Raw genomic sequence first — 24,416 nt, 5'->3', positions numbered from 1 at the left:
TTTTGAAAGGAATGCTACCCTACTTGCTTGCATTTATCACAGGATGCCTATGTCTTATGAAGAACAGCAGGGAAAATTAACTTTGAGGCCAGTGTATGAGCGGCCTTGCTCTTAAGGTGCTCATAAGGATGTGACACCACTCCCGTGGAATCTAAAAAAATCTGATAGAGAGACTGGAAAATGGAGCTGTCAGAAGCAGAAGGTCAGCACATTGTAAGGACATGAAAGGGCCAGAATGCCACTTCTACTCAAGATAAGAGTTAAATGCAAAAACCCATGGTGATTATCAGACACTGCAGATGCAATCACAAGTACTGTGATTTTAACAATCCCAAGTATTTACGTCTTTTCCATCTCCATCCCAGCTCCCATAACTGCTAGAGCTGATCTAGCAGCTCACCAATGCCAAAAAAACAGGAGTGGGAACTCTTCATCTCCCACCTCTCCTTTCTTCTCGGTTCCAACTACATTGTCACTGTCCTGAATTAGTTTTCTGCCAATTATGTGAGATGAATTAACTCACCTTAGGGCCCAGCAAGCACCAGATAATGCAAAGCAGGGGACATCAGAGACGTGGTAGAAGGGAAATGAGCCTCCCCCTCCACAAGCAGTTAAGACTGAATCAAGCTGTAGGATGAAATTTCACCCTTATAGCCCAAGTCCAATGCAACTTAAGCACATTTAAATTCTGGCATAAATTCAACCATGTAGTTAGCTACTTCACAGAGTTGGTTTGGATGAAGACTAATACTAAATGCAAATAATTTTCAGCCAAATCAAATTTTTGAACCATCTCACTTAGTGCCACTCCAGGGAAAGGAACAGAACACTAAGTACCAGGACACCCTGAATGTGGATTACTTCATGCTGGCTTGGAATTATACCTGCAGAGGGTAAAGGCATGACAAAATGGAGCAGGCAAGGTAATGTTGCATCTGCAGTCAGCAGAAGAACATACTCTCAAAATCCAAGATCACAATCATTAGACTTTAGCCTGAGTTTACAAACTGCAGCAGAAAGGAAGAGGAGCGAGGAACTACAAGTTTGGGGCAATGTGGAGTAAGGTGCAAGAAAGGACTTAGGAATGCAAGGCAAACAAGGAGAAGGAAGATTTCAAAACTAACTTGAGTGAGTATCTGCACTGTGCTCTGGGAGACACCTTCCCGCACCAGCAGTACATTTCCCCATCTCTCTCTCTCTCTCTTTCTCTGCATGTGTGCGTTGAGAGAGAGAGATCCCCAGCACTCAGAAATTGCTGATTCCTTGTCCATGTTACTAATAAGAAGTTTAGCATTGATACTTGCTCAGAATTTTAGCAGTTAAAGAATATTTCATGGTCCCTCTCCCACTCTCCTATAGACATGCTTCTTATGGAAAGCGGAAAATCAATCTCCAGAAACGAAGCAATGCAAACAAGAATCCTGAGAATCCTTTCAAATACTACACTTACAAAAATTACTATTTTGCTGCTATGTCAATGCATGTTTTAATGCAGTTTCCATAAACATTATAACCTTAGTTTTCATAGTACTGCATTCACATAGCTTTTAAAAAAGTATATGCATTAAACTCTTCTTACCTTCCTCTCTTTTTTCCGGTATATACTAAGTAGACTGTCCACCCACAACTAAAGGTTGGAAAAGATCTGTGTAATTCTGCAATACTGACAACCAGTTGATCAATTCATGTTCTTGTGAAAACAGCCATTCAACAACTCTTGTACTCTTAAAGACTTTTTCTGTTGTTGTGTTTAATTCATCTGAAATATGGGTTGCTTTTTTCAGATGCTTAAAAGGGGAGTCCAGTTAGCACAAAAATTTTAAAAGTTAAAATGTTTCAGGCTTTTTGTTGTGACCAACGTACTCAGGGGACTTTACTATGTTCCCTAAATAGTCAGAGTTAGAAATACAAAACCCTAATTCGTTAACTTCCATGAAACTTAGCTGTTAGCTCAGAGAGGTACCAATGCTAAGTCATCTTTACCAGTGGTAACCGTATTTTTTTCTGCTGAGAACACTAGCTCTACCAAATGTAAATTCCATGCCCTACAGTAATTTCTCTTAAAATTTTTTAAGTTGCATCAGCTTACTACAGTGTAAGACAGGAATGACACAAACAAACATCCTCTGAGGTACAAAAGATAGATTAGTAGTGCTTACACAGCAGACTCAAGTGATTTACAAATGTCACTGGAAAACAGACAGTTACAGAAAGTTACAAAAATAAGAACTGAGTGTTTATAAAGATCATCTTCACGCATTTTGTTTCAGAGCCTATACTCCCCAGACAATCAATGGCACTTCCAGTTCCTTAGCATCCAAGCTGAAAGCTGACTTCTTTTCACGAAGTATGCACAGAGCCCAGAACCATAATCTAAGTACCCTCATCAGAAGCCTAAAATTACATTCCGTGAGTATTCCTTTCAGGGTTTAACATCTGCCAGTTGACTAATGCAACTGGATTCTTGAGCCCCCAAAGAACCTGACAAATGCCATTAATCACTACCTCCAGTGGTTTATGAGCACTATATTTAAAAACAAAACAATGACTGCAGAACAATGGGTCCTCAAAGATTTTAGATTATTTTAGTTTGCATCATTTAAAAAGTCAGGAAACAAAACTGAAAGGAATGTCTGGGAACATTTAAATTACAGAAGTAATGTTTGCAAAAGGTCCGAACACCACTAAGAGTCAAGCTTTTGTAATAACTAACCTTAGTATGAGCGTATAAAAAACACAGACGTTGTATCCCCCTTTTGTGATCAAAGCACCTACACGCAGCTTTACAATCCATCAATTTCTTTATACCACGACCACCACCTTCACATCGATGAAGTATTTGCCTAGGACAGCAGATGCAGTACTTCTGTGATAATGGGCTACCTTTGAATAAACCAAGTCCTCCTCATTAACAGCTCAGTTTAGGTGAAACTGCTAGTTAAAGCTGCACTTAAGGAAGCGCGTTGGGAATGCACTCTTTGGAGAAAGCATACGGAGGGAATGGTGGTCATACAGAGCAGGAAGGCTGAGTTTTCTCAGAAGTTTAGACACACCCTCCAGCTACAAGGATTCTACAGGGATATTTAAAACCATTGTTCTCTTGATGCTGTTTATGATTATGAAATATTTACAGCCCATATGTTTTTTGAAATAATGCTTTATATCATCCTACACCAGTATTAAATACATAATAAATAATTTTTGTGCATAAAAATATTGATACCTCTCCTATTATAAATACAACAGAAATTATAAAAACCAAGATGCCAGTAACAAAACACACATTAATAAGTGAGCAGAATTCCTTTTGACTGACCCCATGCATTGGCAGAAAACATCCAGCCTCTCGGATCAGTATCAGAACATTCAGTCACTTTTAGCGTATTAAAGTCTTGCACAAAGAATGAGGAGACAGCAGCATAAAATGAAATAAATTGTTAATTTCATCACAACTCCAGAGTTGAAAATAAAACCCTTATTACTGAACCAAGAGGAGGAAAAATAATTTTCCTCACACAAGGTAACTACTCTCAAAGCAACAAGTTCCTTATCATTAATATTTTCTCTTCCCAAATGCTATTCTGAGCTCAGAGTAGATTCTGAGTTAGGTTAAACTATTTACTTTCCATTCAGAACCATCATTTCTCTTGCTTCCCAAAATGAACACTAAATTGCCTCCAGAAAAGAATTAAAGCATGAGATAGCATGATTGAGTTATAGTGGCTTAACAAGCTTCTTCAAGGGCTTAGAACTTGGCCACATCTTAAGGATGCGCCAAGGCACATTGGCGTGACACAAAGCCTATTCTTCCCCAGCCAAATTTCAAGGTTCTATTCTAACACATGAAGAAATTACAGAAAAGCCAACTAACATTTTTTTTAAATGTTGAGAAATGATGCTTTGTCCCTTTGCCTTGTTCTTGAGAACTGTTGTGAGAGCTTCAACGAAATCTAAAATGGAAACAAGATCAGCCAGTGGCCCACATCCTCCTGGGAAAATTTCAACCCAAAAATAAATGAGGAAGTTAGAGGTGTTGAAGGTATGTTCTGCCAGGAAACGATGAGACTACTTATGGAGAGCTAGTGCCACCAGACCTTCCATAATATCAGAAACATTACAGATAGAGGAAGTGGGGAAGGGCAATCTTACATACAAAGTGCGGGTAGTGCTCTGATACAGTAGGTGCGAATAATGCCCTGCATAGAGTAGGGTTAATAACAAGACAAAAGCGTTCCCAAGTCTCTAAAAACAGTAGGTGTGGGGGGTTTTTTTTGTTTGTTTTGTGGTTGTTTTTTTTTAAATTCCTGTAAACTGGTAAAGAAATTTTGCTTTTAATATCCATTCGATTCCACCAGAAAGTATCCGTGCATCAATTCATCGTTTCTTACCTGTGTTCCCATCTCCACTCTCCATTGATGGTTTACTGTTTTCTGACGGATTGTTCATTCTTGAGTCTGCATTAAAACAGAAATAAAGATAAACTAATACAGCAAAAAAACCCCAAATCTATTCATACCTTCTTGTCCAAGGGAAGTACAGAACATCAGGAATTTGATATGTGCTTTACCCTAATTCAGATTATAACACAAAAAGAACTATATGTTTTCCATATGTGAAAACATGGTGTTAAAGGAATAAAAGACAGCATGCTAGAGGGGAAAGATAGGTAGGAACTTAATTTTCAGTACAATGAAAGTCACAGAAGGAAGGGGGTGGGGGGGCGGGGGGAGAAAGACAGAAGGAATGACGACTACATCGATTCAAAAACGTTAAGTCTGACCATGGCCTACATTATTCTTGTGTTGGTCCGTCGTCCCGTCGTTGTTCCCTGCCCCACCCCCCCAGAGCGAGAAAGGAAATTCAGTCATCATAATTAAATAGATGCCATTTTTCTAATACTGCATTTTTATTTTACAGGAATGTCACTGATATTAAGTCATTTTCTATTTCCTATATATTCATGCAAAACCATATAAATATAGAATAATTGCTCTTCCTTCTCCCTCTGGATGAATCTGTTGAAAAGTCTGCTCTTGGTTTCAAAGCTTGTCAGCTGAATATAGTGCAACGCAGAGGGCCTCTCCAGATGGCAAATGGAGAATATAGTTTCCTTATATAGGAATCTATACAGATGTTCTGTGTACAGCATCAGCTCTCCAGCTTATTACCTCCTCATTCCTTGCTACCGACCTCAGTGTGCCACATTATCACAAACCAAAATTACAAAAAGAATCTCAAGACAGACCAGTTCATAAAATAAAGTGTAAGCAAATCCTTAAGCACATTCTTCCATTCCCATAACCAGTTAAACGCAAGTTCAATGAGCTCAAAATGAACTCTTGACTCCAGGATATTCTCTTGCTAGGTGCTTAAAAGGTTACCTCTGTCATGTACTTTCATCAAAGCAGTGATTTCCAAAATACCAATCGGCTGAAGAAGAATACAGTAACAGCCTTAACTGCTGCATCTTTCCCCCAGATATTTCCAAGAATGCCCAGACACCTCACCGCCTGGCAGTCTATGAGAGTTGGAAATGAGAAGCAAGACTATTGCCGTATACTATCACCCGCTACTGCCCAGAAAGACCAGTGCCACCCTCAGGCTATCAGAACCAGGGGCGACAGCAGCAGAAGAACACAAGCACAAGCCAGAGGAAGGAAGCACGTGGACAGGGCCTGAAGGAAAACAGGAATCACGATGAAGTCTGGCTGGGAGTGTGGGGTGGGAAGAGGAGGGAACTAGTTAGAGATGCAACATGCGTGAGAGAAAAGTTAAAGAGACATCAACCTTGGAAAAACTCCAATAAGCAGTTAGGAAACACAATTTAAGACACGTCGATATTTTTTAAATGAATGTAATTTTCCACATCAACAACTGCTGCAGTTGAACCCAGTAGGGCCTAGAAAACCCAGAGGACTGTAACAAACAGGAATCTTCCTCCAACAAGTTAACCCAACCTCTCCAGAGCCTCAACCCTTCTCAGAAAGTTCCTACGCCTATACTTAAATCTTTCAAATGTCAGCCACGTGTAAAAGAGAGCTGAACTATCAATGTTACTCTCACTATAAAGGCAGATATATTAAACTGCTTTTTGAAAGGGGGAGTGAGTGAGGAGAAACTTTCCAGCTGAGCACTGCTGGCCCACACTTCAGCAAAGGCTGCAAGTTTTGCCCTGTTTTTCACCACCTCTGCTTAGCAGATTCAAGCTACAAGTTCATAGTCTTGAAAGACAGTGCTCTGCTGAGGTTGCAGATACAGAACCTGTTGGTTCTCAGCTCCTTATTGTGTTATTTTCCACATTTGGATAGTATGATCCACACTCTAGAAAGAGAACATGGGTTCCATTGACTGCACAGAAATGTTTGTTGTTCATGTGCCACTCCCTGCTGATAGATCTGCGTGTAAAACAAATACAAGTATGTTTCTATCTAGAAGTTGCGTGCACCTTAAATTGAGTTTATTGTTGTGGCAACAGTATGTTTATTTAAAGTGATTTTAGGCAACATTCATTTGATAAACAGCATTCCTTGACAAACAGCTGGCTACTGAAATCAGTTTCGGTTCAGAGAACACTGAATGGGAGACTTCTCTTTGGACACAAACATGAAGAGTCCTCATCCAACATGAAAATGAGCAAGGGGGACTTAGGAGTCCAGTACATTTGGTTGTGGAAACTAGGCTAACTCATGGGGCTATTGGACATAGGACGTGTTTTTTAAGCCCAGAAGGGAAGAACACAAGTTCAAAAGATCACCTCTCAGTAACACGGGATCCATTCGCTGAACCACTTCAGAAAGCTCTTGCAAGGAAAACAACACAGGGCCTCCTGTGCTAGTTTGTTGCAGAAACTGAAGTATTAGAGCCACTGTGCAGGATGCTAGTAGTAGAATAAACCAACTGAACCCAGAGAGGGGACACAACTGTCCTGTGCACAGAATTCCAAGCAACGTAGTGACTGTTCCCTCTGTATGAGGAGGTTCATACAACAAACCTTCCTGCAAGACCAGCAAGTTTGCTCAGGACAAAGTTAGAACTGTACAGACCTCTTTTCATAAAGCAACTAAGACATGTTTTTCTTTCAGGCTATGCTGCAAAATGAATCCTTTTAAAAAAGGGTTTCAGTGTTTCCTAGTACTAGACATACACGTAAAGTTTACTCAACTACCAAAAGCACGTCTAAACGAAAACTATTTTGTTGTAAAGATTCATCCCTAACAAAGACCTCAAACATTGCTATTGCAAAAAAGCAGCAAGTTGGATGAAGAAACATCTTTCTGCTACTGTTCAGGTTCAAATGAAGGATACCATCCATTATTTCACCAGCTGACTATTTCTTGTTCAATCTGTGGGCCTTCTGCATGTAAAGCATCAAGAACAATGCCGCTATTTCCATTGCAAATGGTATGACATACATCTGAAGCACAAAACTGCTACCAGCAAAACAGACATATATCCCCAGGATACTAAACCTACAGATTCATTATACATCAAATAAAAAGATTATTTGGTTTATACATGCTCATACGATTTCTGCTTTTAAGTTAAAAGAATAAACAAATGAAGTGGGCTAAAAAAACCAAACCATAATGCCATCACCTCTTCTTTTTCCTTTAGATCTTACTCGGGTTTTAAATAAAGGCCCTGGGCTACAACTTCTGCCAACATTATCTAAAAACAAACTCCACAGAAGGAAGGATCGAAAGCAGCAGGTGCATGATTGAAATCAAACTCTCAGGAGTGAATACATTCAGTACTGCTACTCCGCTAGCAGGGCTGAGGGTGTCGCAAGGCAATGCTGTGCCAGGCTTTCACATACCCTCAGTAACATTTCAAAAGGTATTCAGAAGAAAGAAGCAGCGGACACCGCACCAACCTGGAGTATTAGGTTCTGTACATAGCTAGTAAAACACAGAAAATCTTAACATGGAATATATCATTAACTATTTCCTTTCACCCATTAAAGTGAAACTGCTTAATACTCCATCAGCACCAGCAAAAATGATTCATTGATGCATATGGAAAAATCAAAGTTCAATGTGAGCGAAAACATGGCAAGAATTCTCTAGAAATTCATTTTCAAAAAACCACTTCATATTCAGAAACAAATATTCAGATGTCTGCTTTATAATTTACCATCCAAAAATAAATTCTCTTACTTTGACATTTAAGTTCTTACATGAACTTATAATAATGGAATCAAAAGAAAAAAAAATCTATACATTGAACTTTAGGAAAAGAGCCTTGAAAATAAACAAAACCTGTTGTAAAATTGGGATGATCCATTATTATAAATAACTTTAAAAGACACGAAGAAGAAATTACGGCATGTCTGTTCTGCAGTCCTGATAGAATCTCAGTGCAGGAAATACATTATCCCAGTAACCTTAGGCACAGCTTGCAACGGTATCAATGGCAACCACTGTGCACGCCACCTTATTTTCTATTACGCATGAAGAACCTTGCTATTACATTAAAAATACACAGACATAATATACGTTCTGTTGGGGAATGGCTCAATACAGCTACTAAATTCTTTGAGACGGGGACTCACTCTCATTCATTTTAATGCTTTAAAATTCATAACACAGGGATATGCAAGTCAAGTCCAGTGTTTGTTATAAGCCAAATGCTTCTCAGATTGAAATCCTAAAAGCAAAAGGTCTGTATTAATATCATCCAAGCCTAGCAGCAAATCTCTCCAGTGCAGAGGAAACAAATTCTCCTGGAGCGAGGGAAAGAAGAAGAAAAAAAAAACAAACCATGTATTTCCCTGGTACAGATCTATCTATCTACCAGGCAGCTACTTGCTGCCGATTTACTGGTGAGCTTCAGCCTTACAAATACCTTCTCTATCCTCTGCATGTGTGATTAAGCCTCTATGCATAGTCAACTTCACAGCCTCTATTTCCATATTAAACGCTCATAAGAAAGAGCTGAGCTGGTACCCACCTAGAACGTAGTCGCTGCAGTCCAGCATTGCTGTGGTATCCTCTACAGGTTCAGATAGTCCAAGGAAAGGGAGAATGGCAATTTCTATCAAATCTACACTACTGCTCTCGACCGAACACGAAAGGGAATAGGGAGGTGGGGGAAGAAATACAACTTCAGTTACACCATAGCAATCTTCAACTGAACAGGGAAACTTCGGTTGCTCTGTGGAGTTTTAGTCTCTCCTACTAGCTGTGTCTGACATTGTCAAGGCGACTGAAGCGTGAAAAGTTCCCCTTTTTGTAATAAAATAGAAACAAAGATTGCAGCTGGCAGTTTCCATAATGAAGCTTAATCAGTATGCGCCTGATTAGGGCCTTATGCAAATCTCCTCTCGTTAGCACAGCAGCCAGCACTTTGAAGTCCATGAACAATTCATTTGCAGAGTACACTGAAAGCGCTCCCTGCATAATTTAAATCACGGTATAAATATTTATCAGCTCATTTGCATATTAATTGGCAGTGCATGAAGGGAAAAATTATCTCCCGAGTGCCAGCATAATAATTAGAGAACAAAATGAATTTTCTTCCAATAGCCTGGCTTCTCAGCCCTAACTCAAGCACAGTACCACAGGGGAGCAGGGAGGGGAAGAGACAGAGTCCTGTTCAAATGCCACTGAAATGACACGTACAAATTAGAAACAACTCTACAGACTTAAGCACCTTTAATCTTATTCCTGCTGGCAACAATAACTTCAGTAATAAAGGGGATTTGGAAAAAGCTTTCTACACAATCCAAATAATCCCACGAAAACAATTAGCAAGGTAGAAGCTGAAGACAAAGCTGTCAAACCGGTGCTTGCACATCTGCGTGGAGTTTTCCACATCCGAACACGAACTGTCACAAGAAGGTCCTCGGCAGGAAAGAGTACCACCAGGGCAAGGAAGCGGCACGATTCCCTTTAAATGGCTAAAGAGCTTGGTGATTCATTATCGGGTAATCCCTTTGCCACGGCCAACTTAACAGCAGTGGATATGTCAAGTATTGTGTAACATTTGACACCCACTAATCTATCCCAAGTGAAATCAAAATAGATTTAGCCTTTTGCTTTCCAATGACTTCCAAGAAAAAAAAAAATCTATTACTAATCCCTTCCACAAGCGTACACAATATAGCTAAACAAAGCTTACTGTGGAGCTATGGTTTTTTGAAAGGGACACTTTACACCCAGGTTGCATCTTTGAACCACTCACTGATAACCAGAACATGCTGCTGTGACCACAAAATACACTGAAAGACTGGAGAACTGGGAAGAGGCTTTGGTCTGTGGAGGAATCAATCTTCTTTTCCAAAAGCAAAACAAAACTAAGAAGAACTAAGTGTACTGACAAACTATGAGGCTAGATTAAACCATTTCAAATAGTTTGTTTACCACTCAAATACTAATGTCCTAAACAGCAAGAACACTTAAATAAAAATTCAACTGTAATGTGGACATCACAACATTTAGTATTCCATATTCTGATCAGGAAAAGATAATGTGATGATGCAGATGACTACAGGGTTGAGCCACCCACTTCCAGATGTTGATGCAAATTTAAAGAGTAAGGTTTTTTTTTTTCTTCCTTTTTTCTTTCAAAAAAGCTAGCTGTACTTTTCTTCTCCTCATTTCTGAAGTGAATTCAAGCACCGCTTCTCCAAACAAGAGGGAGCAAGAGAAAAAGGACTTCTCAATCATCCAGTACTGACTAGAATTTATTTCCACGCTTGACCTCTTCTTCTGTTCAGGTTCATATCTCTACTTAACACAAGATGTTCCTTGCTATATATTTAACATGAGTGATCTACACTTGAAAAAGATTGCAAGAAGGGAAGGTGCTCCCAATTGCAGGGAAACAACTGCGTGTACTGAATAGGTTTTCCTAATACCTTGTTTCCAACTTGGTTTTCTACTCATGCACATGTTCCATTGAGACCTCTGAAACACATCTCCATGGTTCACAGATCTTCAGTAAACTTCACTCTTCCCTACACGCTTTTGGAGTGCACTGGGAGATAATCCATTTGCTTCATTGGAAGAGTCTGGACACAAATGGTGTAACAAGCCAAGCACTTCATAAAGCAAGTGCCCGTTTAAGCAGTGGCTGAGCTGAGGCAGCCGGTAGCATAGTAAGAGGACATCAGTGTTATCTTTGGGATGCTTTTCAAATGAGAGTCTATGTTGAGCCGGTTGAACACAGGTGCAGCATCAAAAGCACACGACCACAGGAAATGACCGTTAAAAACAGGCACGTGTGTAGTGATGGATGACTTGTATCAAGCAACAGAACAAGCACGCAGCAAATGACAGCCAGGGAAGAATGTGCCTGAAGCACTGTTTGCAAGTGTGCTGGTGGTACCATGGCGCTACTCATTGTCCATACTATCAACATTGCACTGACAGCTAACAAGGACAAGGCAGAAGTTTTCTTTCAATTCCCAACTGTGCCAACCAATCTGTCTTACAAATACCAACCCCCACACAAATGTTCATTTGAACTGTAACTTCCACTAACCTGATAATTGAAATAAAACCTTATACACTGACGTTTCAAACTAACAACTGGGAAAAGAAAACAAACAAACCACCTCAAAACATTCTTTCAGTGACCACTTCATTCTTTGACAATTTTATTATCTTCCCTTTTATGCAAGTTCTTAATTTTTGGCAAAAAAAACCCTACTGTTTCATTTAGGCCACACTACTGCAACTATTTATCTGGTAGGCTTCCGAAGGAGGCCTGAAGACACAAGTAGGAAAGGTTTGGGGAGGAACAGTGCATACCACCCTGCTTCAAAACCAACGGCAGAATATGCTAGTTTAACTTTCTGTTTAGGTTCTGCCACGTCATTGGCTGTTCTTTTCTTTCTGGAGTCTTACATTAAAAGTTACTTAACACACTGAACCAAAGTCATACCTCTGGTACTCATGTTTAAGCAAAACACCACTCTGGGCTTTGCACACAAAGTTTCACTTTTCCTCCAAAGATGCCTCTAAGAAGAGAAAGTGGTGCACCTTGCGATCATCAGTGCAAAAAAACTCTCCACATCCTGCGCAACTACAGGCATCTCAAAAACTGTTTCTCTCCTCTTCACCCAATTCTACAATTCTTACATTGATAATTTTTCCCACATAATTCTACTCATACTTTTCCTTAAAACCAGTGGAATTAAGCCACTAACACGAAGCCAGGTATGACAAAGGCAAACGTTCTTCAGTCAAATACTTCAGAGTCTACAGACAAGGCTTTAGGAGACTCTTTCTACCCCATTCTCTTCTTCTCTTCACTATTTACATATCTTCCATACCTTCCCATTTCAAATGCATGGGTTTGTTTTGCTGTTTGTCCCACCAATACGTCCACTATTTATTCAGTTCTAATGATTATACTTGATACTTTAATACCTTACTTTTTGGAAAGGGAACCTCATTTTCCCCTGTAGATTATGGAACTCTTGGTTAGACCTCGTTTTTTTTTGTATCTTCTATTTCTCCTCCTGTTTTTTTTCCAGTTATTATGCCCAACTGACTGACTGTAAACCCCACAAAATTATTCCCCAATGTCATCTATTGTAAGTAAGTGTTATAGATCGTGAAAGTTGTCATAAACTAGGGGGAAAAGATGTTAAAACCCTTATCTTCAGATGGTTAGCCGGTCTCTCTTTTTCCTTCTTTTATTTAAAAAAAAACAAAAAAACAAACAATACAAATGAGGCAGAATTAAAGGGATAAAGGGCAAAGTTATTACCAACATTATTCTATTCAATACATTTATGGGGGGAAGAATCTTCATTTTTATATAGTAATGTTTCCATATGAAAGTAAAATGCCCTCGATGACAATTACTACATGCCCTCAAAACAGTTAGGAAATTTCTGCCACTAGCCAGCTTTGTGACAAGCGTGACCTTTGTAAACTTTGCAGGCATGCTTCCTGACACAACATAGCAAGATTACCCAATAAGCCAACAACGCATTATTTCCCTTTTCAACGGTGTACTTGGAATGATACAAGAAAAGGAAATATGGTATTAATTGAAACAGATTAGCAGACTGCCTTCATTAGTGTATCAGTATCTAGTTTTTTATTTTATCTTGAAGAACCACTGAAGAAGACTGGTCACCAAGCTTTGAAAAAAGTGCATGACTAAGCTCAACCTCAATGAACACTGGCAACACTCAGAGTAAGGCTGCTTTCTATATGCCACGCCAGCCAAGACCATAGATACAGTTAGCCCTAAACTGACATTACACAGAGCTACTACATTTTAACGCAAGACATTTCCAAGTCTCCATTCCACAAGCTAAATGAAACCTAATAAAAATTTCATCAAATAGAACTCCAATGTGCTATTAACAAAAAAACCCACACCACATACTTCAACAAAATAAACTGTTATTAAAGTTGGCACAATCCTCTTAGAGTAATTACGGACAGACAGACAGCAGCCTGTTCATAGTTAGGGCTGCAAACTAAGCTCTAATTTTAGCCACCAGCTTTAACTTTGGCTAACAAAATTGATTTTATCTGAAAATTGCAAAGTTTGCTCCGAAAGCCAAAGAGCAGTTGTCTGGAAAAGTCAAATAAAATTGGCCTGGTTTAGAATTACCAGTCATTACGCAATTGCTATGAATTGGAATTTTAGTCTACATCTAATTTTACATCTGTCTCACAAACTCAAATAATAACTATCCTTTCAAACTTTCCACAGCACAAAATGTCTTTCAAAATTCTTTCACGTACCTTTTTTAGAGGAAAATTAAGTATGCATACAGCTAAGCAGGAATGCTAATTCATCTTATCAGTGCAGGACAGCAGACACTCATAAGCACCTGACACATTAATATGAAGGGGTTTGTTTGTGGGTTTGTTTTTTTAAGTCTCACTTATTTTTGTCCACAGAAGGTAGCAAGTATAATGGTTTAACTCTTTTTTTTTTAATAGTAAGAAAACTGTGGTCATGAAAAACTCACAGCAGAGTCCCACTATAAGAGGAGGGGAAAAAGGGGGGGGCAGTGGCGGGGCAGAAAAGAAAATAAATAACCTCATTAAAAAATTACAGCATTATAGCTTTCACAAGCAAACTGAGCCTTATTTGAAACTCATGTCTAATACTATCATTGTGGCACATCATCTGAACAGTTTTGCCCTCCCCTTAATGCCTAGAAGCCATAGCATACAAGAAAGGATCCATATTATATTTACATAAAAGTTTTCCTTTCATTCTGTTGAGCGTTTTATTTTCAAAAGCAAAGGATATAAATTCTGTGCAGTCAACCCTTGGTGTTCAAAACCACAACTTTGATCCATGAAACCATCATAACATTTACTTAGAAATCACGGAATATTTTGAAGAGTAGCAAACATTAGGTCTTTACATCTTCTGATTTAAGAACTCATGTTTCACTCATCTTTTCAAGGTTTTCATCACTATCACATATTGGTTTGGGACTTTTTAAAATTTATGTATTTACATGCACTGATCACTACATCATAAGCACTGACTCCAGGAACTTAATTAAAAAACAACCCAGTGTCACACGTTTGAAAACAAATTTGTTATTTAACTAGCATGTTACACCTGCCATAGAGCTGTTGTACAGTAGCACTTTCTAGTATTTTCAGGAGGGCACTTACCTCCTTTCAATTTAACTAGAAGTTAGCATAGAAAAATGTGCAAATCATGCTTTGATTCCACCACACTTGAGGTATAGTTCTATACCATTACATATTCATTGCTCTAATAAACTTGCATGTGAAAAGTAATATTCAAAGTTATGCAGGCATTTTTAAAAAACACACTCAAACCACTTTTAAAATATAAATATTTTAAGGGAGACACCTGTGAGTTTTTAGCCACATATAAGTGGGTCTCATCTTCCTTTGAAAATTACTGGTTTGTCAAATCTGAACTACTTCACGCTGACAAGTATTGAACACCTGGAGCAGATGTATATTGTTTTATTAGTAAACATCTCTTACTATTTTATTACTTTTACAAGATTTGCATGCTCCACATTGCTTTTCAAAAAAGTACTGCAGGAAACAAATTACAGAAAGACCAAAATTAAGGCTGATGTGAAGTTAACGTGAACAAAACACAAGGGAGGGCTGAAAAACACAACCAGTAAAACCTTAAAATTTATCAGAATAAGAAAAAAAGAAGCAATCTAAGGGCACAGGTCTGCATAACAGCAGTACTGAAGCAAACAAACAAAAAAAAGCGCGCCACCACTACCTTGAAAGCTTGCAAGCTTTTATGGGACGCTGCAGCTTGGGGCAGTTGGAGAACCTGGAGCACGGCCAGGCACCAGCCACCACAAGGAGCGGGGTGACCCCGAACTTCCCCTGGCAAGAACACCAGCCCATGCTCACATATCCCCTTGACCTAACGTGGTCGTCTCTTACTAGTCACATGCTGGGTTGACATTTATGGGAACATATCTTCCACACACGTAGCGGCTACTGAAATTGTGCACGCATTTGAATGGAAAAGGTAAACGCAGTTCATGCTACCAAAACCCCAAGCAATGAAGATAGCATAAATACTGCTAGTTTCAAATTGTTATTGCCATGCACATTAAAAATACCAAGTATTTGAGTAAAATAAGTGTTCTCTAATGGGTAAATCGCAACACGATTGATCTGACAACGTATGAAAGCTACTTACACCAAGCTCAAATATTGAACGGCAGTATTTGTTTTAGCAGTTGTACGACCTATTACATTTAGAAAACATCACCATATGTGCATTCCAAAAGCATTAGATTTGCCTCCCCATGGCCACCCACATAACAGAGACAGACTCTCAAAACTTAAACATTATTTTTAAACTCACCTGTAAATCAGAACATAATGCCTTATGCAAACATACTGTTTCACTATTCTCCACTTTGTCAAAAAGTAGTAATTACTAGTCTAGTGTGACGATGAATAGGGACTCTACAAAGAATTGACTAATTCAGTGTATGACTTAACCATACAATTCAGTTCAATTAGAAACCCAGAGTCTCCACACCACTTGTCATTAAATACACTACAGGTCACTCTCAAAATACATAAATCAAAGTCACAGATTTAAGTTTATTATCATTTCTGCTGGAGCCAACTGCATACATCAAGATCAACAGCAGAGATAGTGTTTAGCTCTAGTTAGCACTAGAGCATTTGACAAATTAATAGAAAAAGCGTGTGCAAAACCTCTACAGTTCATGGTATGAATCGAAGTTGCACTGCTCTTATCACCATCCTTTGCAGAAACTGCTTTTGCTCTTTCTTCCTTAATAACTATCTCAAATCTGAAGGAGGATATTGCTTTAATGCCCTCAGCACACTGATCCAGACACTATTAACACCTGTAGGAACCACAAGACATGTCATGAGGATGCTTCTTTCTGAAGCCTAAATTATTTCATTTCAAAGAGAAAAAGGCCAAATTCCAGACAAGCTGCTTTGTGTGCTATAAATTGAATAAAAAATTGCCAGATGCAAGATCTGAAGAAAGAAACGGAGTTATTCACACTGCAGACACTGATTCCATCCATCAGCACACCTATCCAAGTATCTATCATTTTGGATGGTCAGAGCTAACATAAGACTGCATTTGCTATCAGTCAGAAAAAAATAAAAATACAAAGTTCCTGGACACCTGGGTCTTTAATTTACGATAATTTAGGAAGAGTGGAAAGTGAAAACCACAGCGTAAGTACACGTATAAAGTATTACCTAGATGAGCTTTTCCAGGAAATGTTCACAAGCACGGTTTTGCCCCTTTTAGTAGCTATGCTGTGCTAAAGCAGAAAAGGCACTGATGAGCTTTTCCAGGAAATAACCACAAGAACAGGTTTACTAGCAGCAATGCTGAAGTGCATGCAGTATGACTACCACCTGTGGCTGTGTTTGAAGAGGATTTGCTGGGAAGACATGCACATTTTATTTGTAGGCCCATGGACACACACCACTGAAGACCGGAACATCTTGTTTATTTCTCCAACAAAGCAGAGCAGAGGTACACTTTTCTGCATTGCCCCACTTTCTGGAACTTATTTTGGTTGGAAGTGTTAAGTTGACAGATACAGAATCCTCTCAAAAGAAATTCATGATCTAGTCGCAAATTACAGGGTAAGAGAAGTCAACTGAAAAAATTAGGTCAAAAGGCCTGACAAAAAAAAAATTTTAAAAGTGATATGCAGGATACTTTAATTCTTAGCTGCCAATTCCTCAATAAAACACAAGTTTCATAGGTGTGCATCTCATCGTTTCCACAGAAAAAAAACCCAAAAATTAAAAATAGGACACTTAATGTAGGACCCTAAATATATGCCTGACAGTACTACAACCACGGGCTATGAACACTGAGTCAGCAAAAGGCCAGCAGAAGCGCCAGCAGCTGCAGCCCCGCTCATCCCCACTGCTGTACTGCCTCCTCTCTTGTGCTGCCGCATACACAGCTACACAAGAGAATTGGTCTGTGTTAAAACTACTCCGACCACAAGGAGAAAATACTAACCCAAATCTGTTTCTTAATCCAAGGAGAGAAATGATTACCCTGTTGAAGAACAAAGGCAGCAAGGAGGCAGGAATAAACAACTGGGCAAGACTGTTTCAGCAGCAATAGTACCTTAAAACTTTTATAGTCTATGGCTTAAATACATTTGTATATTACATATTCACCTTATGAACTCTATCAAGCAATTTCTGTGAGAAATAGAAGAAATTAAAATCTCACAATGACTATTTATTTCCTCTTTGGGACACTGACTCTCAGCCCTAATGTTGACAACTCGCATCAATTAGTATACTAACATAAGCACGCACCCCTCCAATTCCACTCTTGAGAATACTCTTTTTGATTTCTGGTCTACTCTCACACACCATTTCCGTGCTCAAAAACGGAAATGTGATTCCTACACTGTAAGACTTAACTATGTAATCACTTATTTTCATCGGATGTGTTGAAAAAGGCATTAGAACTACAAGGTTTTGAAAGTAGAGAAAATTGGGAGTGTTGACAAGAAACTAACAGCTACAATTATATCAGTAAGAAGTTCAGCATAGACCTGGCTTAGAGTGCTAAACCCCAAATTCAAGGAATTGTTCACAGAAGAATTTAAAAATAACTACTAATAACCCTATAGTATCACAGTAGACCAAATTATAGCAAACAAACAAAAAGTACACCTTATAAATGTCTGACGCGCCTATATAAAAAGGCCGTATGTTGGTCTACAGCATCACGACAGGCTGAGAACGTGAATCTTCAAGGGAGACCAAGGCGCTGGTGACATTACAATAGATCAGAACTGAAAGTGTTTACAGGTAGACAACCATCCATTAACCCTCAGAATTATTTTATATATATAAAATATATGAACTTTATATGTTTTATATAAAAACATATATACTTTTATATATATACATACTTTGTGTTTTAAATAAAAACATATATACTGTATTATATATAGTATATATAGTATGTTTTTAATATATATATAAATTTTTTTAAAGTACTGAAGTGGTGATCTCAGCTTTCTCAAAGCTTCTAAGCCTACTGTTCTGAAAACAGTTTACATGTTCCTGTAAGACACTCCTGCAGAAAGGTATCCTGGCAGTTTATCAAGCCAGTGGAAGAAATAGCATAAAAAGCAAGTTGGGATACAGTGCTGTTTTAATCACTGTTGTCCAGTCTTGGACAAGTTGATGTAGTGAGAATGAACAAGCAAGAAAGAAGTAAAGCACTTAAGTGCCAGGACACCATCATCCCCAAAAATCCAGCCACAAACAGCCTGAGAGCTGCCAGCTGACCAATGCTGCTGACTTGAATGAAAATTGTTCCACAGCCGCCTTACGAAGTCACAGTCACCACTGAAAGAAAAGCAATTCAGTATTCAGAAAAAAAATCAAGCTAAGCTCTCCAGCAACACTCAATATTACACTGACATTTTAATATTGCACTGAGTTGAACTAACATGCCATTTTAAAAGAATGACCTGTATTCTGTACTGCCTTCACAATCCCTCACCATCACAGAGAGATTACTCATTAAAAATGCAGAGAAAGTTAACAAATTCTCTGCAACTTAATTAAGTTAGAGGCAATAATACCAAAAAAATCCTCTGTGACATTACATTTCCAACAAGCCTCACAACACTGGCAAAATGCACAAAAAAGGCTATAAAATTCAGAACCCTGCATGAGTCTGCAAGAACCATGAATACGAGCAGCTTTTCCATCCAATGTGACAGTCTCAAAATGACAAGCCCTTTTTTGCCTGCCTACCGGCTAGCCTACACTCCTCTTTTCCTCTTTTGAATTTTCGCCAAGTTAAATTGAATGCAAATAAGCCAGGTGTGGTCCCCAGAGCAGTAATCTGCAGATAGTCCCCACCGAGTTCCCATAGCAACTTGCACAGCTGGCCATGAGAAAGAGGTTGTATCTCCTTCATATTGGCTACAGAGTTTAAACACTCAGCAAGTGAAACACCAATTACAGCATCTCGGTAAAGGAAACATCTACTAAAAAAGCACATCCATTTTTCCTTGATTAATACAGGAAAATAAAACTCTGGATACGCTCCTAGTTCGGCAGCTGCTCAACATGTAAAGTGAGTATCTGTTATTTACAGGAGGTGATGCCTGCGAAGGAAATGGCTTCTCTCTTCCGCTGCAAGGTACTGAAGTTTAGGAAACACTACACCATTTAGAAAATGCCTGTCATTCTGTAAATTGCAATCAAGAATACACAGCTCAAAGACAGAAGTCAGAAACCCAAACACAAATCCTTCTGGTCAGGTTATAGAACTTCCACAAGACAGTACCTCTCTCATAAGTGCTTTGTAATATTTCCAATTTTAATTGTACTCTTTCTGTAGAGGCTTTCTAAGTCTCATTCTAAAAATCTAAAGTTACCCTGTGACTGACAAACAGTTGTTCATCATGTACAAATCCTATCCTTTGTTCCTTACCTACAAACACGCATCCCACCTTCTATTCACTCCACTCCTTTCTGTGTCCTGCACACGTAGCTCACTGTTTTCGCCTACATCCAAGCCCGCAACTCTTCTCCTTTATGTTTCATTCCAGCCTTCTCACTGTGTCTCCTTCCATATCTGGTGGCTAAACAACAGGGAGAAGTTGCTGCGGCTAATTTGGAACCGCGGGTGTACTGACTGGCCATAGGTATGTACTTGTTGGTCAACTGACCAGATAAGCAATACAGATAGGAACTACACTTTCTCTGCTTTTCCTTTAGCATGGCCACAAACAGGACATCTCTCCTCTATTCAGACTGTGGTTTCAAGTAAGAACAGCCCTACAGGCTTAAGGAAAAGGGCCCGTGTATCCCAACTAATATCCTATGGCTAGCCAGGAAGCAGGAACCAGAAGCTGATACTTAAGCGAGAACGCAGGAACACAGAGGTACATAAGATGCTGCCCCCCCAAATTACAACTCAAAGACTTATTGGGGCAGAGGATGTTGATAAACACTAAGTAACCCTCAACGGATTTTTCTCTCCCATGAACCCGCATCAACATCCCATTGAACCCCTGTAAACTTTCAGGAGCCAGCCTGCAGCAATGAGTCCCACAACTGAAATGTACATTGAAGAACATTGGTTTTTGTTTTGAATGTATCTTCTTCTGTAGCACTACTTCAATTTCCCCTACTTCTTGCACAAAAAGAGACTGAACTGTGAGCCTCTATTCACCCCTCCATGAGACTTCACTGACTTTTGCCATATCCCCCCTTAGCTCTATCTTTTCTAGAATGACAATCTCTAGCCTACACAATTGTTCATAAAAAGTGTGAATGTCTTCCATATGATGATTCCTAAAGCTGCTTTTCTACATCTTTTTCATGGAGGGGGAGAAGAGTGGCACAGCACAGTACCCAGGAGAAAGAAGTGGTAATGGATTGTGGCACAATGCTATTTTTTCTTACATTGCTTTGCACTCTGTTCTTTTCTGGTAAGTCCTAGCATTTGATTTGCTTTTTGACTACTTGTTGAGCATGAAAATACAATAGATATTTCCATGAAAAATCATAATATGAAAGATCTCATACCTGGAGCATTAAAGAGTGCCTATACTACTGCACATAAAGTCAGGATCTTCTCTCTAACTTATTCACCAGTTTCAGGAAAACTACAGGAGCTTAGTATCATTGAAATATCATAATTTGTTCAATTTGGTTAAAATTGGCCAACTGCTTATGAGGGAGAGTGGAAAGGAAAAGCCAGACAGAAATGACACAAACCTCTCTTTCCTTATGAAATCTGGCTAACAAAAATAACAACATGATGCTTCTCTGCTTCCAAAAGAGCAGGTGGCTGATAAGAAATAGACTCAGTACCAGTCAGTTCTGTTTGTGCTGACTTTAGAAAATGCCTGTCCTTGTACCTGGCTTACCCATCTCTCTGCAAACAATCCCTATTTTTCAAGGAGGGCAAGACAAGCTTACCCAGGAACATTCAGCTTCTAACTGTGCAAGAGGCCACCATTATGCTAGCAGTCTCATAAGAGAATATACATTTATGTATGAAATGGGGAATATAAGCAAACAGGAGCGGTTTAATGTGCATATCAGAAGTTAGCTATAAATTTTATTCATCCATCAACATCTATAAGACATTGTACACCTGTAAGCTTTATCCATTACCCCACCTGTGGGAACTAGCCTTAATCCATCACTAACTTGAAAGCTGCTCATTTGCTTAAGTAGTTTTAGTTTTCTTGTCTACCCTTTCTGCATTCCCTTCCAAATGTCTTTTCAGACTAATCAGCAGCACTTCAAAGAAACAGCTGAGCTGGTGGCATTAAAATGACCAGGGAAACACACAAAGCTTTAACAGGGTACAACCACTGAGCAAGTGAAACATGCCATTTAGTGTTAAAAATGATGACTGTAAGCCCACTCAATTGAAAAAAAAAAAAAAAAATCACAATTCATTAGAAGGAAAAAAAAAAAAAAAATCAGTATTCCCCTATAGGCCTGGCATAATTTGCACTTTAAGAACACCATATTAACATTAACAGTCCATCATATGTTAACAAAAGCCAAACAATTAAAAACCAAAGGCTCTTGGTCTGTATTGCAAGAAATAGGTTTACACAATTTAAAGAGAGAAATGAAATGGACAAAACAGGTGGCAGAGTCTAGAATTTGAGAAGCTGAAAAATGAAGAGATTTTACATTGGAAGTGAACATGTAATTTTGAAAGAATTTCAAGTGTAGTACCAGCTAATACTGGTATAACAAATAAATATTTAATGTCAGGTGTTAAGGAGGAGACACTCCAAATGCAAATATGCATGCGTGCGCACACACACACTCTGTCACTCATATCTTTTATACCAACAAAGAGGCAGGTTTTGTACATCTCAAAAATGCGGAAGATTTAAGCACCTATTGATTCTGTCCTCTAGAGCTCTTATCTCTGCTGTGGTTTCTATTCATGACAGTTGATGCATGCTGAGGACAAACTTGCAATGAAATTGTCCATATGTAATTAGAATTTCATTTGGCCAGATCAGCACTAACCCTACACGTGGTACTTGCTTACAAACAACTTAAATGTAGGATGGAGGAGAAGGGAGAAGGTAAAAGGAAGGAGTGAAGGTTTTGATTTCTGAAGAGACTTGGCATTGAGCATAGCATTTTTGTAATAAAAGGAGGCTGTTAAGCTCTACTGTGTAACTTAGGCCTCAACTTCCAGGTAATGGATTAGATTAAAACCACTGTATACTGACTAAGACACTCCAAGAGACAGAGCTATACCATTTTCTTAGCTTTAGCTGTTAACTTGAAGTCCCTTTTTTGTAAGTATAAGGTGTGCTTTAAGACTGAAATCACCTAGGATCAACTTCCAGCAACTGGATCTTGTTATGCACCTTTGGCTGGTTAAAGAGGCTACCTTAAACAGAAGTACCCTTATGTACTGCGAGCAGGTCACTGTTCACTCGGTCCAACTTCGCTTAACCAAAGATTCTGAATTTTAAATTCAGTTTGATAGGCTTTTCATACTCTGAATCCATCACGACTCTTCTCAGAAACATCTTTGGCTTTGTTAGCAACTCTTCTGATCTTAGAAATTTCCTAGTAGCACCATAAGGTTAGTCTCAACTGTATTTATAATTCAAGTATTGTAATTGTTCTTATAGGTACAGCCTCACTCCAGAAGCCATTTCCACATTGTAATTCATCACAATTCAATTCATTTTTAGAGTCCATGTGTTTCAGAACACAGGCTCCTCTTCCAAATGTGCAATCTACATCTCTTTTGCTGGATGTTTAGCAGAAAATGTATTGGGCTAAATTAAAATACATGGTTCATTTCCCAGAAAAACTGCTGAATCTTAGATCCCTTCGTAGTAACTGATTTGATAGTTGCAACTCCACCAATCTTTGCATCCTCTGAAAACTTTACCAACGAAGTTTCCGTATTTCTTCCTCATCACTGGCAGATACAGAAGAGTACTTGCTGAAGAAAGAGACACAGCTAGTAGATTTTTACTTTCCATTAACAACTATATTGAGATTTTTCAGTTATCCTGTCCTTAATCCTTTTAGTATGTGTTACTATTGATTTTGTATCACTTTAATTTGGTAATCAATGAAGTTAGCCATTCTAAATCAGCTACATTATAGAAGAGTGCATTTTATCAATACAATTACAAAACAAAGCTTAAATCTTAACAAGAACTGAAAAAGCTTACAGCAAATTCATCTGAAAAGACTTTCTCTCCTACCCCAGAAAACTGTATAAATTGACATTAGATTATGTTCATTGACCAAAAATTGTCTATCAGCAAATAAAATTATCTAGTCACTCATGTAAGTGCAACTGGCCTCTAGCTTTTGAAATAAACCTGCCCCATTTTTTCATATTATTGACTTGCTCATTCTATCCCCTCTCTGCAGCTTCCTTGGCCACTTAAGATTTACTGACATCAACAAATACATAACATCAACAAATTAGAGACATTCCTTTCCAGTCATTGTAAATTACTAAATGCAAGCTGCCTCATCCTGCAGATTTTAGAATTCCAACTCACACAATCTCAAGCATTCCTCTCCCTCCCTTATTCCCATATACTTTGAGAATGGCATTTTCCCTCCGTTTTTAGGAAACACTTAAGGCCCCTCAAAAGCAGGTAAATATCCAACAAAGCTCAAAGACTGCATTCTCACTTGTGACCCTGATGTTACAAAGTTAAGAACACGTATGACCCTTTCCTGATGAGCTAACAAGGTAGTTTTCCGTCACGCCAGCTCAACTCAGGAAGCTGGGGCAGAGGGGATGGAGGATCCCTTAAAACAGGTTAAGAAGTGTGCAAACACGCTAGTGATCCGTGTTAGAACGTAGGCTCTCACCCTTGCACATTTCAAAAAGTGCCCGTGGACTACAGATCCATGGGCTGGTCAGTCAACCTAACAGCTGGCTCCCAC

The 24,416-nt window shown here is 38.8% G+C and overlaps 1 protein-coding gene across 1 annotated transcript in view; it reads right to left on the bottom strand.

Annotated features, from left to right (window-relative positions):
- Positions 1-8,977, bottom strand: part of POU2F1 (POU class 2 homeobox 1) — a 48,542-nt gene extending 39,565 nt beyond the window's left edge. The window contains exons 1-2 of the mRNA XM_059819352.1: positions 8,950-8,977; positions 4,389-4,454 (exon numbers count right to left, since the gene is read on the bottom strand). Coding sequence (XP_059675335.1) covers positions 4,389-4,454; positions 8,950-8,977 — 94 coding nt within the window. The remainder of the gene's footprint in view (positions 1-4,388; positions 4,455-8,949) is intronic.
- Positions 8,978-24,416: the final 15,439 nt, after the last annotated feature.

Source organism: Gavia stellata, chromosome 1 (genome assembly GCF_030936135.1).
Source record: "Gavia stellata isolate bGavSte3 chromosome 1, bGavSte3.hap2, whole genome shotgun sequence".
Lineage (NCBI taxonomy): Eukaryota > Metazoa > Chordata > Aves > Gaviiformes > Gaviidae > Gavia > Gavia stellata.
Note: the sequence above shows the minus strand (reverse complement) of the source record. Positions and strands in the feature narration are given on the sequence as shown.